The 14,708-nt window shown below is 39.0% G+C and overlaps 1 protein-coding gene across 6 annotated transcripts in view; it reads left to right on the top strand.

Moving 5' to 3' along the window:
• Positions 1-14,708, top strand: part of NR2C2 (nuclear receptor subfamily 2 group C member 2) — a 102,665-nt gene that overhangs the window by 28,671 nt on the left and 59,286 nt on the right. For all 6 annotated transcript variants that reach the window (XM_030206177.1, XM_030206180.1, XM_030206175.1 and 3 more), the window contains 2 exons: positions 10,606-10,716; positions 12,369-12,569. In XM_030206177.1, coding sequence (XP_030062037.1) covers positions 10,645-10,716; positions 12,369-12,569 — 273 coding nt within the window. In that variant the 5' untranslated portion in view covers positions 10,606-10,644. The remainder of the gene's footprint in view (positions 1-10,605; positions 10,717-12,368; positions 12,570-14,708) is intronic.

Below are 14,708 nucleotides of genomic sequence, written 5' to 3'. Positions count from 1 at the left end.
AAAATATATAAAAGAAGGAATGACATCAAAGGTGTGATCTCCTTCATACAACAAATGATATAAATAAAAATGAGAATAAAATTGTGCGCACTTTATTTTTCGATCATATGTCATCAGATTTAATTAGGATATTTAGAAAACATTGGTCAAAAGCATATCATATTTCTCTAATAAGGAGTTATTGATATCATTCAAAAGAAATAAGAATTTGAAAGACTCCCTAGCGCGGTCTGCTTTACCATTACCAAAAAAAATTGACCCAGTATGGGGACACTATCCATGTTTAAATTGTTCCTTTTGCTCAGTTAATTTAAAAACAAAATTCTTCACTCATCCAAAAACAGGAGAGAAATATGAATTGAGACAATATTCTAACTGTAGGACCCCACAAATGGTCTATGCAGTTATTTGTCCATGCGGATTGATCTATATTGGAAAAACGATAGGGCATTCAATAAACGAATTGCAGAACATAAGAGTGCTATCAAAAGGAACATATTAGAGAAACCATTAGTGGAGCATATGTCTATTTTCCAACATGATTTTACAGAATTGAAATTTCTAATATTGCTGAAAGTTGACACATATTGGAGAGGAGGGGATGTAAACAGACAACTTTTACAAATGGAACAAAATTAATATTTAAATTTAATACAGTTAAGCCTTTTGGCTTAAATCAGGAATATGATTATGCTGTTTTTCTGTAAGAACCAGTTTTTAAATGAATTAGTATCTCACTATATTCATACACAAAAAATTCTTAGTAAACATTTTTTGATATTTTTTATCGATCTCCATAGAGGATTTCTGTTAATTAATATATGGACTTCGTTCTTTTAGTATTATCTATTTTATTCTTTTGGCTGCTTCTGGTTAGTTTACATTAAATATATTTTTTGGTATCCAGAAGATGGACTGACACATTGGCAAAAACATATTGATGTCACTCATTTAAAGATTTAATATAGGCTTTTTTAATCCATTTGTGAATTTTATTCATGAATCAAACTCTGTTTTTTATATATTTTTTTAAATTAATATACAGAAGTAGTAATCCTAATTGTCAATACACTCAATTTTGCACTTTGTAGTTTTTGTTATTGGTTGATGACCTCTCTCTGACACCGGAAGTAGTGTCTATATAACAGGAAGTACTAAGCATCTACTATAGATTGATGACCTTTGACACCGGAAGTAGTGTCTATATAACAGGAAGTAGTATAGGCTTGGTAAAACTATTATCTCAAGCACCACGTTCGGTTTGGTTTGATGCTGGACAAGACAGACGCAGTAAGTTTTTGTTTTAGAATGAACGGTTTTAAAGCAGCTATTTTCACTTATTTATTTATTTTGTTACATTTGTGCCCCGCGCTTTCCCACTCATGGCAGGCTCAATGCGGCTTACATATTGTATACAGGTACTTATTTGTACCTGGGGCAATGGAGGGTTAAGTGACTTGCTCAGAGTCACAAGGAGCTGCCTGTGCCTGAAGTGGGAATCGAACTCAGTTCCCCAGGACCAAAGTCCACCACCCTAACCACTAGGCCACTCCTCCTTGTGCTACATTTTAAGTTGATAGGTTATTATCCCAAGCACCGTGTTTGGTTTGATTATATGTAAAAGACAAAGTAAGTTTTTATTTTAAAACGAAGAGCTCTGAAGTAGCTATTTTCCACGTGTCACATTTTGTGTTGTTAAAGGAATTTATATATACTTCTAGATATCTATATGTGGTTATGCAGTCTCAGACCTTCCTGAAATTTTGAGTGCCTTTGAGTAAAATGTACAATTAACAAATATATATAGAAATGACTTATGTGGAATGGTATGGAATTATGTCCGTTTCTTATTTAAAACTAGTAAAAAAGGCCCGTTTCTGACACATATGAAACGGGCGCTAGCAAGGTTGTCCTTGGAGTGTGTATGTTTGGGAGAGTGTATGTGAGAGTGAGTGTGTGTGAGAGAGAGAGTGAAAGTGCGAGTGTGTGTGTAAGACAGAGAGAGTGTGGGTATGAGTGTATGTGTGAGAATGAGTGTGCAAGTGCATATGTGAGACACAGTGTGATTGTGAGTGTGTTTCACACAGTTTCAGTGTGTGCGTGAGAGAGAGTGTGTGTGATACTGAGATGCTCTGTGAGACTGAGTGTATGAAACCAAGCGAGTGTGTGAGTGATTGTGTGACTGTCAGATGAGTGTGTGTGTGTTTGTGGCGTGGGTTCATGAAGCACTTGCAGAAGAGAGAGTGAGTGTGTGTGTTTGGGGGGGGGGGGGAGGTTTGAGGTAGCAGGGCCAAATGATAGTGAGTGTGTGTGTGGGGGGGGTTTAGGGACGGCTGCCAGATTATTAATTGTGTGTGGGTGGGCAGGGGTTTCAGGAAGCGCTGCCAGATGTGAGAGAGTGGTTTGGGGGGGTGGGGTTCAGGAAGTGCTGCCGTAGTTAGAGAGAGAGTGTGTGTGTGTGTGTGTGTGTGTGTGTTGTAGGGGTGTCGGGGTGTGTGTGTTTGGGGTTTCAACAGGGAAGAAGAGAGGTTTGGGGGTTGGTTATGGAAGCGCTGGCAGTTGATGAGTGTGTGTGTGAGGGTGTGTTTATTGTGCGTTTCCACATGAGAGAGTGTGTGTGTGGTGGGGTTCAGGAAGCGCTGTCAGATGAGAGAGTGAGTGTGTGTGTTTGAGGGGGGGGTGTTCAGGAACTGTTGCAAAGTGAGAGTATGAGTGTGTGTGGGGGGGGCAGGGGTTTGAGGAAGTGCTGCCAGATTACAGAGTGAGTGAGTGTGTGTGTGTGTCTGTTGGGAGGGGGGTGCGTTGAGTTGTGGCCAATTGAGAGTAAGTGTTTTGTTTTGTTTTTTGGGTGGTGGGTTCTGGGACCGCTGCCAGATGAGTGATTGATTGTGTGTGGGGGGTGGGGGCTGGGGTTTCATGGAGCGGTGCCTGTTGTGAGAGTGTGTGTGTGTGTGTGTTTTCTTTCATTTTGGGTGGGGAATTATATTGTGTTGAATTTCGAAGGAAGCGGAGGCTGCTTTCTGGGGCTGTTTGTTGTGTTCCGTCTCCACTTCCTCCGCGTGATGCACCCACCGCCGCCGCTCGTTGCTCCCCCCCTCCCGCCGCCATTCCAGCCTACCGTGTCTTAGTTTTGCTGGCGGGGTACCCAAAATCCCGCCAGCAGAAGTCCTTCGTCGTGGGCTCTGCTGAGTGCCGCTTCATGTTCTGCATCTAGGCTGTGCAGGGCGGGGTTATGTGCGTCTTACGTCGTGCACGTGCATGACGTCAGACGCACATAAGCCCTGCCTGCAGATCACGGCGGATGTGTTCTTGTGGGGTTTTGGGTTCCCCGGCGCCGGCGGCAAAGGTACACGTCGGTGGGTGGGTGGGTAGGGGTTGGGGTTCCTTCATGTGGATTGTGTTGCGTGTTTTTTTTTTTTTTTGCTGGATTTTCGTGGGTGCCCTTGGGGGGAGGGGCGCGGGTGTGTTTGTTGCACCTGCAGCATGTGTTGTTTGGTTTTTTTTTTCTTTTTTTTGCAGTTTGTCGTGTCTGTGTGTGGCTTTGTGGGGGGTGGGTGTTGCACATCCTGGAGGAGGAGTAGGGAAACACGCGCTGCCCCTGCTTGTTTGTTTTTTGTTTTTCCTTGACTTTTTTTTATTTTTAAACGCTCCCTGAAGGTTCTTTTTGCTAAGGTTCTGAACTCATGTCATGACGTTTGACGTGAGGGCGGGGTTCCAAGTCATAGTGGGATGGCTTCACCACCATGAACTTACGAACCCTTGTGCTGTGAGTTCAGAAACCTTTGTCCTCAGAACGTTCAGGGTGCGTTTTATTATAGTAGATATTAAGGTAGTACTATGTCTAGAACTAAAGCCACAGTAGTTTTTATAGGCAGTCATAGGAAAATTTAATAAGAATGTAGTGATTTGCTATCATATATATTTTTTATATTATTTTTCTTATAGGATGTCTTATTACATGTTTTGGGGTTTAGTAATTTACTCCCCTTTTTTTAGGTATGTATACAATTCATCCACCTCTCCTTTTATATGTTTTAGTTCCAGCTATTTATTTGTCAATTGCTTTTAGATTTTATTTCTTACATTTCTTTTTATTCTTAAAGTTATTTTTAAAAATTTTCTTGATATATATGTAATTGATTGTCTCGTTTAATATGTTTTTTAAATGTTTGCAACTATATACACATTTTATATATATATATATATATATATATATATATATATATATATATATATATATATATATATATATATATATTATCTATAAATGTTGAATTTTGTTTTTATTTCAATGTATATGTTCATATTTTTGACATTATGTTTATGCTACCATTATATTATTGTTTTATTTTGTAGTTTTACCCCTGACGCAGCCTGAGGGCGAAACGTGGCCACGTCGGGTATTGTTTTACCTCTGGGTTCTGTTTTAATAAATTGTGTTTTTATATATCTACATTTTATCTGCTTTCATATTATTACACTGCTTTTGTAAGCAGATTTTTTGCCTTTTTTGGTTTTTAAATATAAGCAATAGACAATTACAGCAGTAAAAATATTCAAACAATGTTTTTATGGAAAACATTCTATGAGACAGTGCTTGATAGCAGCTGAGAGTCTCACTTCTAAATGTTCACCATTGTTTTAGAAACATTTACACCTAAATATGACATTCATGAGTAAAAATTGTCTTCAGAAGGCCTCTATTGGATATCCACACTATGTAGAGATTTTAAGGTAGTGGAATGTTTCTACTATTTGGGTTTCTGCCAGGTACTTGTGATCTGGATTGGTCACTGTTGGAAGCAGGATACTGGACTAGATGGACCATTGGTCTGACCCAGTATGGCTATTATGTTAAACAATTGATCAGCAGAATTTAATTAAACAGTAGAATCTTTTGCCAGAGGATGTGATCAAGACAGGTAACATATAGCAGGATTCAAAAGAGGCTTGGACAAGTTCCTGGAGGATAATTCTATTAAGAAATTATTAGCCAGATAGGCTGGGTGAACTACGGTTTTTATCTGGAAATGAGCTATGAGAAATTGATCTACTTTTTGGGATCTTCCAGATACTTGTACCCAGACTGGTCACATCTGGAAACAGGATGCTGGGCTTCATGGACCTTGGTCTGACTCATCATGGCTTTACGTATGTTTCTTATGTCCTGTGATAAGATTTGAAACATTTTTTTTTTTGGTTTGGTTGGGGTTTCTTTTTTTTTTTTTTTTTGCAGCATTGTTAAGGTGATTTCTTTTTTTCAGAGATGTCAAGCAAATAAAATGGGCATTATGAATGCCGCTTAGATGGCTTACCAGAAAGCAGCATATGAAACTCGAATGTGTGCTTGCGACAAGATTAGCCTTCCAGCTTTATCTGTGAGGGGAGGAGGATAGCAAGGTTTAACTAGGTCCATGGTCTTTTAAGTACATTAGCTTAATGAACTGTAAGAAGAATGATTCTCCACACAAGGAACCCTGTAGTCTGTCTCCTTTTCTCTTTTAATGATTAAATATAGTTAAGATGTATGTTGACATGGAAATGTCTTTTGCTGGCTCTTTATTTCTACCACAATTTGCAGTTGAGAAAGGATAAAAAAAATAAATAGAAATGGAAAACTCCTTCTAATTGGTGGATATTTTCTTTTGAAGAAATTAATCATATTATTAGCCAAACTGTTTCGGCAGCTGACAAAACAGCAGGAACACGTCGATTCTGCTTCCTTGGTTACCGGCACTGATAGTGTACGTGACCTTCAGAGGAGCAGGGTCACAAAGAGGGCATTTTAAACAATTCTGTCTGCTTTCTGTGGTTTGGATTCTTTTCCGGTCTTCGGACACTTTAAAAGCCACCATGCATTTTAATTGGATTGCTTTGCTGGGGAAACACTTGTATAATGGTAGAAAAAGCATTTGATAATGTAAGTATTCATCCTCTCTGTAGTTCACACAGCAGCAGCAACCAAAACCAGATTACTGTAGCAAGATTTCACTGCGTGTTAGACAGTATCCTGTTTGCTTTAAGTATACTGTGGGAGAAAAACACTTGTATTTGTTTTTCCATCATTAGCTAAAGTGTTCAATGATTACTTTTAAAATTCTGCTGTTGTAACTTTGCAACAATATTTATTTTTGGATTCCTCTAGTTCTAGTGTCCATGCAATTTATAGTACTGATGATATACCATTAATCTTTGTCTTAACTTCTTTTAGCCTTATGCATTGATTTTCCCACCTGCTTGAAGGGGTGGGGTCCCTAGACTATGCCTCCATCTTTTTATAGCATCCAAATGCAACAGTGCTTCTAGTTGTTTCATACCTCAAATCTGAGTTGTAAATAATTCTAATCTCCTACCTTGAAAAGTAAACTAATGCCCTCTTTTGCTAATTTGCGTTAACATGTTAATGCAAGTTGTGCACTTAACAGGCCTATTTATTAAAGGTTTTAACATGCATTAACTGTTAACACGGAGCTCAAAAACAGTCAACACACAGTGTTTAACGGTTGGCATGCATTAAGTGCTGCATTGAAACACCTAATATGGAAATTTAGATTGGGCTTGGAGATCATTAATGCACATTAACTGCTAACGCAGAGCAGTTAATTACACCATTAAACTATACATGTGGCAGTGCATGTTGGCAGATATAGGAGAGAGAAGACTGCAGAGAAGAAAGTGAGGTGTGGCTAACTGCTTTTTACATTAGTAGCCATGCTGTTAGATGCATGTTAATGACTTCTTCTCCACTTTTAGCAGCATGGCTGTCTTCCCCTTAATGCTGGGAAGTCCCCCACAACAGTTACCACAGAGGTTTTAAATATGCTAGTGATGAACCTTTGCACTTAATGCATGTTAACTGCAAAACCTTAATATGGTTTAGTGAATAGGGGCCTTAGTAAGTGGGCCCAAATGAGAATAATGGGGCTTGCATTAAATAATTTGCATTCAGTCATATGAACATGTATTAACATGTTAATTCAAGTTAATAAATAAGGCTCACAATGTATAATTAAATATGATTGCTGCAGAATTTTTCTAGTAACAATTCTTACACACATAAATAAATGCTGTAATTTCAAAGCCAGTTTAAAGCAGGCATATCAGGAGAAAAATTATTCCATAGTTCATTGTAGGTACCAAAATAACAGTGTGGTTCTGTTTTCTTTCTCATATGTTACAATAATGAATACAAAAATGGGAATGCTGCCCTCTGCCATTAACAGGTCCATTATGTTGAGACAGCTGATAACTTGGAATTTCTTTGCATCACTTGTTGCTTAATGCTAGATAATGGTTAACATCGACTCCAGAAGGGGAAAGAGGATATGAAAAGGCCAGAGGGTAGGAGCTCACACGCCTAAAGACTTGATAGGTAATGGTCTAATTAAAAGAAAATCCGAAAGCCACAATTGCAGTAATTTTCCTTCAATATTGTAATACTTCCTGCCTCTAGATGGTATCTTTTTGAAACCCCAGCGAACGGTACCAAGGGCCAAATGGAAGGCATGTTGGGAATTTGTCAGATTTCTCTTTGGCTCTTCCATATTTGAAGATGTGACAAAATGTCAAGCTAATATGAGTTGCTTTTATAAATTTGTTATGATTGTAGTCAGGGCCAGTACAAGGGTATGGGAATTTGCAGTTCTTTTAGGTTCTAAAGACATAATTAAAGCTGCCCTAATTACACTGTCCTTGCACATACGTGAATGCAATTGATTCTCTATCAGTCTCAAAATAAATCCCAGAATCCCAGTAGTCAACTTATGTTTCTGCTTCTGGTAGCTATCACTCAGTCTCTGCTAACATATTTTATAATCCCTTATCTATGACAACTAAATGTATAGCCCACTCTAGCTGTCATTCTAGGTGGATAACAATAACAACATTTATAATAAAATAATTAAACAGAAGACAACAAACAAGCTAGCATAATACTCTATCACAAGGACATAAAAATAAGTTAAAACCAATAAAAAGAAACATACAATTACTGAATCCAAGAGGAATCAGCAAACACCAGGGCACAATAGAAGAGAAATTATTAGAATGCCGTATTGAGTAGATAAGTTTAAGATGTTGCTGAAATTGAATGAGGTTACTCGTACTACGTAATTCATAGAAGCATAGAAGAATGAAGGCAGGTAAAAACCATGTGGCCTATCCAGTCTGCCCATTCATACCATCTACTCTCCCTTCTTCTCCTTTAGAGATCCTATATACTTGTCCCAAGCTTTCTTGAATTCTGATAGTCTTTGTCTCCACCACCTCTACCAGGAGGTAGTTCTGTGCATTCACCACCCTTTCCAAGAAGAAGTATCTCCTTAGATTACTTTTGAGTCTGTCCCCTTTCGCCTTCATCCTATGCCCCCTCATTCCAGAGCTTCCTTTCATTTGAAACAGACTCACCTCCTGTGTACTTATGCCATGAAGGTATTTATTTTATTTCATTTGATATACTGCCAATCGTCATGCGACAGCTAAGTGGTTAACAATAGAAGCTCAAGAGGAGCACAAGTAAGGGAGAAAGAGTGGGAAATGGTCTAAATTAGGAAGGAAAAACTTGAGTAAAAAAGCCAAGATTTTAAAAGTTTTTTAAAGGTAAAATATGACGGTTCAGATTTGATGTGAAGTGGCAGTGTGTTCTAGAGTTTCGGACCATCATATTCAAAAGCAGTGGCCTGAGCAGTGTCCAGGCTTATAGCAGTGGGAGAAGGAAGATGAAGAAGGGACTGCTGAGAGGAACATAGAGGTTGGGGAGAAGAATTTGGAATGAGATGATTGGAGATATATTCTGGAGCAGATATCCCCTTTCCCACCTTTTTTCTTCACTAGGAAAAGCAGTATTGGGCTAGCAACACAAAATATCAATGAACGATATTAATTCAGCCTAATGCGATGGAAAGAAGACTTCAAGGGGCCTGGAAGGAAATGCTTTGAGGGAAAGAAAAAAGGATGTGTGTGCTTGGAAGTAGGATGAAGGGGTAAGGAAAGGGAGATCAAAGCAAACAATAAAAATAAAGGAAAACAAACAAAAAAAAAAAAGGTTGAAAAAGTGAGAAAGGAAAACATAATATCCTGTTTGGTGCCTAAGTCTTCAAAATATTTTTGCACATTGATTATGATTATGTAATGCATAACACTAGTACATACCAGTATTGGAGGCTCGAGTTCTGAGTGTTGGCATGGAAGTGGACATGAAAGGACTTGATATGTGCACAATTTAGCAACTGAGTGTGAGGTTGCAATAACATAGTAGATGAAGGCAGATAAAGACCAGTATGGTCTATCCAGTCTTCCCAACAAGGTAAAACCATTACAGTAAGGTATGATGCGATACTCCATATGCACACACAATCTAGATTTATCCCTGCCATTTTTAGACCGTAGAAGTCTGCCCGGCACTGTCGGTCTGAAGTTTTTATTGATTCCCTGAAAAGCTGCACTTTAGCCCATCCAAATCTATTCAGCCACGATCAGGGCACAGACAGTAGAAGTCTGCCCAGGACTGGCCTTTTTCTCCAACTTCTGAAGCAGAATCTGTCCAGTCACAATTAGAGCACCGACCATAGAAGTCTGCTCGGTACTGGCTTTGCTTCCCAATTACTGGTGTTGCCACCTAATCTCCACTTAGTTTTTTTGGATCCATTCCTTCTAAATAGGATTCCTTTATGTTTATCCCACACATTTTTGAATTCTGTTACCATTTTCATCTCTACCACCTCCCACGGGAGGGCGTTCCAGGTATCTACCATCCTCTCAGTGAAAAAATACTTCCTGACATTCCTGAATCGGTCCCCCTTCAACCTCAATTCATATCCACTGGTTCTACCACCTTCCTGTCTCTGGAAAAGGAGTGTTTGTGGATTAATATCTTTCAAATATTTGAACATCTGTATCATATCACCCCTGTTTCTTTTTCCTCCAGGGTATACATGTTCAGGTCATCAAGTTTCTCCTCATACTTCTTGCTGTGCAAACCTCATACCATTTTCATCGCTTTTCTTTGAAAACAGGAGTTCACATGGAACTGGCATTGCTAAGGTATTTGCTGGAAAGATGGGAGGGTGGCATCCTGCTGAGAGACTTTTAGTTCAGTTGGTACATGTGGTAAGATTTAGCATCACATATTTTTAGAAGAATAAGCCCTGTATTGGCCATTGGAGGAGGAAAGTTGCAGAGTTGGCCATCCTGGAGCAAGTTTACTACTAGCCTGAAAAGACAAGTAGGCAAATATGGGAAAGTTTGGAACTGTTATTGGGCTTGGAGAGCCGGTGGGGATTAAGGGATTTGGGGCACAAAGAAATTGTTTATGTTTAAAGCAACTCAGGTAAATCTTTTTTGGTCTTTCCTTTAAGATAAAGACCATCTCTTTGAGTTAAACACTTTTTGAGAGATACTGTGTTTGTTGTATGTCAGAAACCTATTGAATAAATAGTAATAACAAAAAATGTTTATATATTTCATGTTATCCAAACAGGAAACCACCTATTTTTAATAGCATGAAGGTGTTCATCATCCTTTTTTACCCTCAGAAGAGATATGCACAGTATTTAACATTATGGGACTTTCATGCAGTATTTATAGAGAAGATTTGCTTCTTCACAGGTACAGACTGTTCAGACCCCTCTGTCAGAATCTCCAGTGATGACCAGCCCTTCCCAGAGAATTCAGATCATCTCTACAGACTCCGCAGTCACTTCACCACAACGTATTCAGGTATAAATCTTGTCAACCCACACAAATATACAGAAATGACTTGTTGTTTTAACCAATCAGAATTCACATTGCAGAAATAAAAGTGAGACTGTAACCTAGAAAATGTAATCAACTGTAATAGAATTCAAAAATGTGTGGGATAAACATAAAGGAATCCTATTTAGAGTGGCCTAGTGGTTAGAGCACCGGTCTTGCAATCCAGAGGTGGCCGGTTCAAATCCCACTGCTGCTCCTTGTGATCTTGGGCAAGTCACTTAACCCTCCATTGCCTCAGGTACAAACTTAGATTGTGAGCCCTCCTGGGACAGAGAAATATCCAGAGTACCTGAATGTAACTCATCTTGAGCTACTACTGAAAAAGGTGTGAGCAAAATCTAAATAAATAAAGATTCTAGAATTCTAAAGAATAACAAGATTCCATGCAGAATTTCAAAGTGTAGCAACATTCCATGTAGAACCCCAAAGAGTAACAACATTCCATGTAGAACCCCAAAGAGTAACAAGATTCTTTGGGGTGGAGAAGTGGCCTAGTGGTTAGAGCACCAGTCTTGCAATCCAGAGGTGGCCAGTTCAAATCCCACTGCTGCTCCTTGTGATCTTGGGCAAGTCACATAACCCTCCATTGCCTCAGGCACAGACTTAGATTGTGAGCCCTCCTGGGACAGAGAAATATCCAGAGTACCTGAATGTAACTCACCTTGAGCTACTACTGAAAAAGGTGTGAGCAAAATATAAATAAATCTAAATAAATAATAAATTTACAAGTGCATAGACTGTTCCTTTTGAGTGGAGTGGGATGAGAAGGCTTACACTGCTCTATACCTTACAGTGGTAGTAATTCTGAGCAAAGTGGAAGTGAAAGAGTTATCAGCGTTACTATACAGAGAAGCAGAAAGCTGACGCTGTACCTTGTTCAGATTTGATCAAAATTGAATACATTGGAGGCATGACTGCTTTAAAGTGTTTGTACACATGAAGTTGCTTTGTCATTTGGGTCATACTTGTTCAGATTATTAACAGGTGTTACACTATATTAATGTCTAAATTGACTGTTAAACTTGATCTTTGTTCCCAATCACATTGGATTCTTTCTAGATAGTGATACTTTTTATTAATTATTCAGAGTTAATTTACATGGGTTTGGAAGGCCTATAGCTGTTTCTTCTACAGATGCTACATACACCGTCATCATGCAACGTCTTGGCCATTTTGTTATAATGTCATGAGTAACATGAATCGTACTTTGACTAACCATTCTGCTAAAGTTATCTGACTGAAACAGTAGAGAAGTATTTTCATTTAAAACAGCAAGGAAATGTCTTTTATAACCCCAAAATGATAAGAAAAATCCCCCATTTTTTTTTTGTTAATAGTATTTATTTTGCAGTAGTGCACACTTTAAACCGAAAGGGTGCATTATTTCACTATAGTGTGCACTAATGATGACATTACCCCAAAATGAGAAATAATTAATAAACAAAAAAGTATTATAAACAACACAGGCAAACTAAACAAAACAAAACTTTTTGCACTGCACGCCCCTATCAATTAATGAAACACAGAAGGAAACCTGAAGTAATCACTCTGGTACTTTGCCAGTAATATGTAGCATATAAGGTTCTGCTTTTTAAGCCAATGAATATTTGTTACAGATTGTGACAGATCAACAGACAGGACAAAAGATACAGATAGTAACAGCAGTGGATTCATCTATACCTTCTAAACAGCAGTTTATCTTGGCCAGTCCAGATGGAACAGGAGCAGGAAAGGTGATATTGGCAACACCAGAGAATTCCAATGCCAAACAACTTATTTTCACCACTGCAGACAACATTGTACCAGGCAGAATACAGGTAACAATAGGAAACCGAGACAGCATTATGAATTACAGTTATTAGAATTTGATAGTGTAAAAAAATCATCCGTTCTGACCTACATTATTTCACACTTCAACCAGTTTTGCCTATTGTCATAATTTATAGCTGAGCACATGCATAAATATATACTTCCTTAGCGTCCCTCTGGACCGGCCCAGTGATTGACAAATAGGTTGTGCACGCCTTCCAGCAGGTGGAGACTGAGACTTCTGACTCATCAGAGATAGCCAATAAGAGCCCTTGCCAGAAAGAAGACTCCAGTATTCTCAGTCTCCAGCAAGTGGAAGGTGGTGAGCCCTGTCAGTCTCTTTTATTTTGGGAATAATTTATAGCTGAGCACATGCATAAATATATACTTTTCTCCATGTGAATACTGAAAAATTTCAAATTGCCTCAGAGAATTTACATGCTTATATTTACCCCTAGTCTGTGGCATGCATGAATATTCTAGGCTATATTATGTGCATCCATGTGTATATCCAAAGTATTTGCATAAATTCAAATACCTTCCCAACTCCAACCCCCAGCAGGGCTGGTGCTGCCTATTAAGTGATCTAGGCTTGTGCCTAGAGTGTCACCATTCTGAGGACACTCCCTCCCAATACCTTCCCTCTTGGAGGCCCTACTTCACCCGTTAACTCTCACAGTTCAGCTCCCATGACCCACAGAAGGGAAAGCATATAGTAATGCTGTTTTTCCTCTTCTGCACAGGGTCAGTCTTGTGGTATGAGTTGTGAGATTCCATAACCTCATGGCTCATACTGTGAGTCTGGTCCTGTGTAGCAGAGGAAACTGGCATGCTATTAAGCTCCCTTCTTGCCAGTCACAGGGCTGAGCAGCTGAGGGATTAGGGCCTCTAGGGAGCTGGGCCAAGCCAGTAGGTTGCAAGAGGGGCTGTAGGGAGGGATGAGTGCAGGCACAAGATTAAAGGTTTGCCTAGAGCGCCTAATATCCTTGCAGTGGCCCTGGCCACTTAGTCTGGGTAAAGTTACATGTACATGGTATATGCATGCAACTTTATAATTCAGACATGCAGGTTTATCAGTGCATATTTCTGCACATGAAACACTGTTATACATGGAGAAGTGCATTTTAAAACTGCCCTCTTTGGAATAAAGTTTCAGTAACCTATGTAGTTGCAAAGGATACATGCTTTATTAAAACACACACTTCACAGTTATTCTCTCTTTGAAAATGAGCTAGTGTCAGTTATGTGCACTAAAAGCACCTGGGTGCTTTACATCCGCTATTTCTGTGGGTATAATATAGCATACATACAATTTGAAATGGAATACACATGTGCTGGTTTTCTCCCCTGACCTAAACGTGGCCCTGGAACCATTGGTGTAGTCAGGTTTTGATGTCAGGGGGAGCAGGCTTTTGTAAAAGAGGCACCTTTTTTTTAACCATAACATTTCTAAAATCCTCATAGGAGCCATTTTGGTTCAACATCTGTTTTGGGAGAGCAGCTGCTCCTTGTTCTTCCTCCCCCCCTAGTTATGCCTCAGCGCGAAACACTTCTTTTTAACCTGGCTAAAAATATATATGGTGTGGAATCCCTTGTGCACCTTTGGCTAGACTGGGGAGTACAGGATAAATGGCATTGAAAACATCTCTCTTTGAGGGTCATTTTATAACAGAGTGCCTGATAAGAGTGTAAATAGGCAGCTATTTAGGCGCTATTTTATAAAGACAAGTAGGCACCTATACTATCATAAGTGGCAGAAATCTTGCCTAACTTGTAGGTGCAGAAACTTAATCTGCCCTAATTGTGCACAGATTAGCGTATTTTACAATCTGTGCGTGTATTTTGAATGTCACCCACACTCCACCCGGATGCCTACCTGGAAAGTATACAACCTCATGTCTAGTCGGTAACTTATAAGAGGCCATTTACAGCTGTATAAAATGATCTCCTTCATGTGCTAATCTCATTGTCGAAGCAAAATGGAAAGATAGCAGCAGAAGATTTAGGAAGAACAGAGATAAATTAATTACCCTGCAAAGTAAAGATAAGAGAGGATTCAGGTCTCTGCACGCTTGAAGAGTTGATTATAGCTTAGACTAGGTCTGTGTTAAAAGATAGGTTTCAGAAAAATAATCTTTTACCTGTCA

This window comes from Microcaecilia unicolor, chromosome 6 (genome assembly GCF_901765095.1).
Source record: "Microcaecilia unicolor chromosome 6, aMicUni1.1, whole genome shotgun sequence".
Taxonomy (NCBI): domain Eukaryota; kingdom Metazoa; phylum Chordata; class Amphibia; order Gymnophiona; family Siphonopidae; genus Microcaecilia; species Microcaecilia unicolor.
This window is presented reverse-complemented; position numbering and strand designations above follow the sequence as displayed.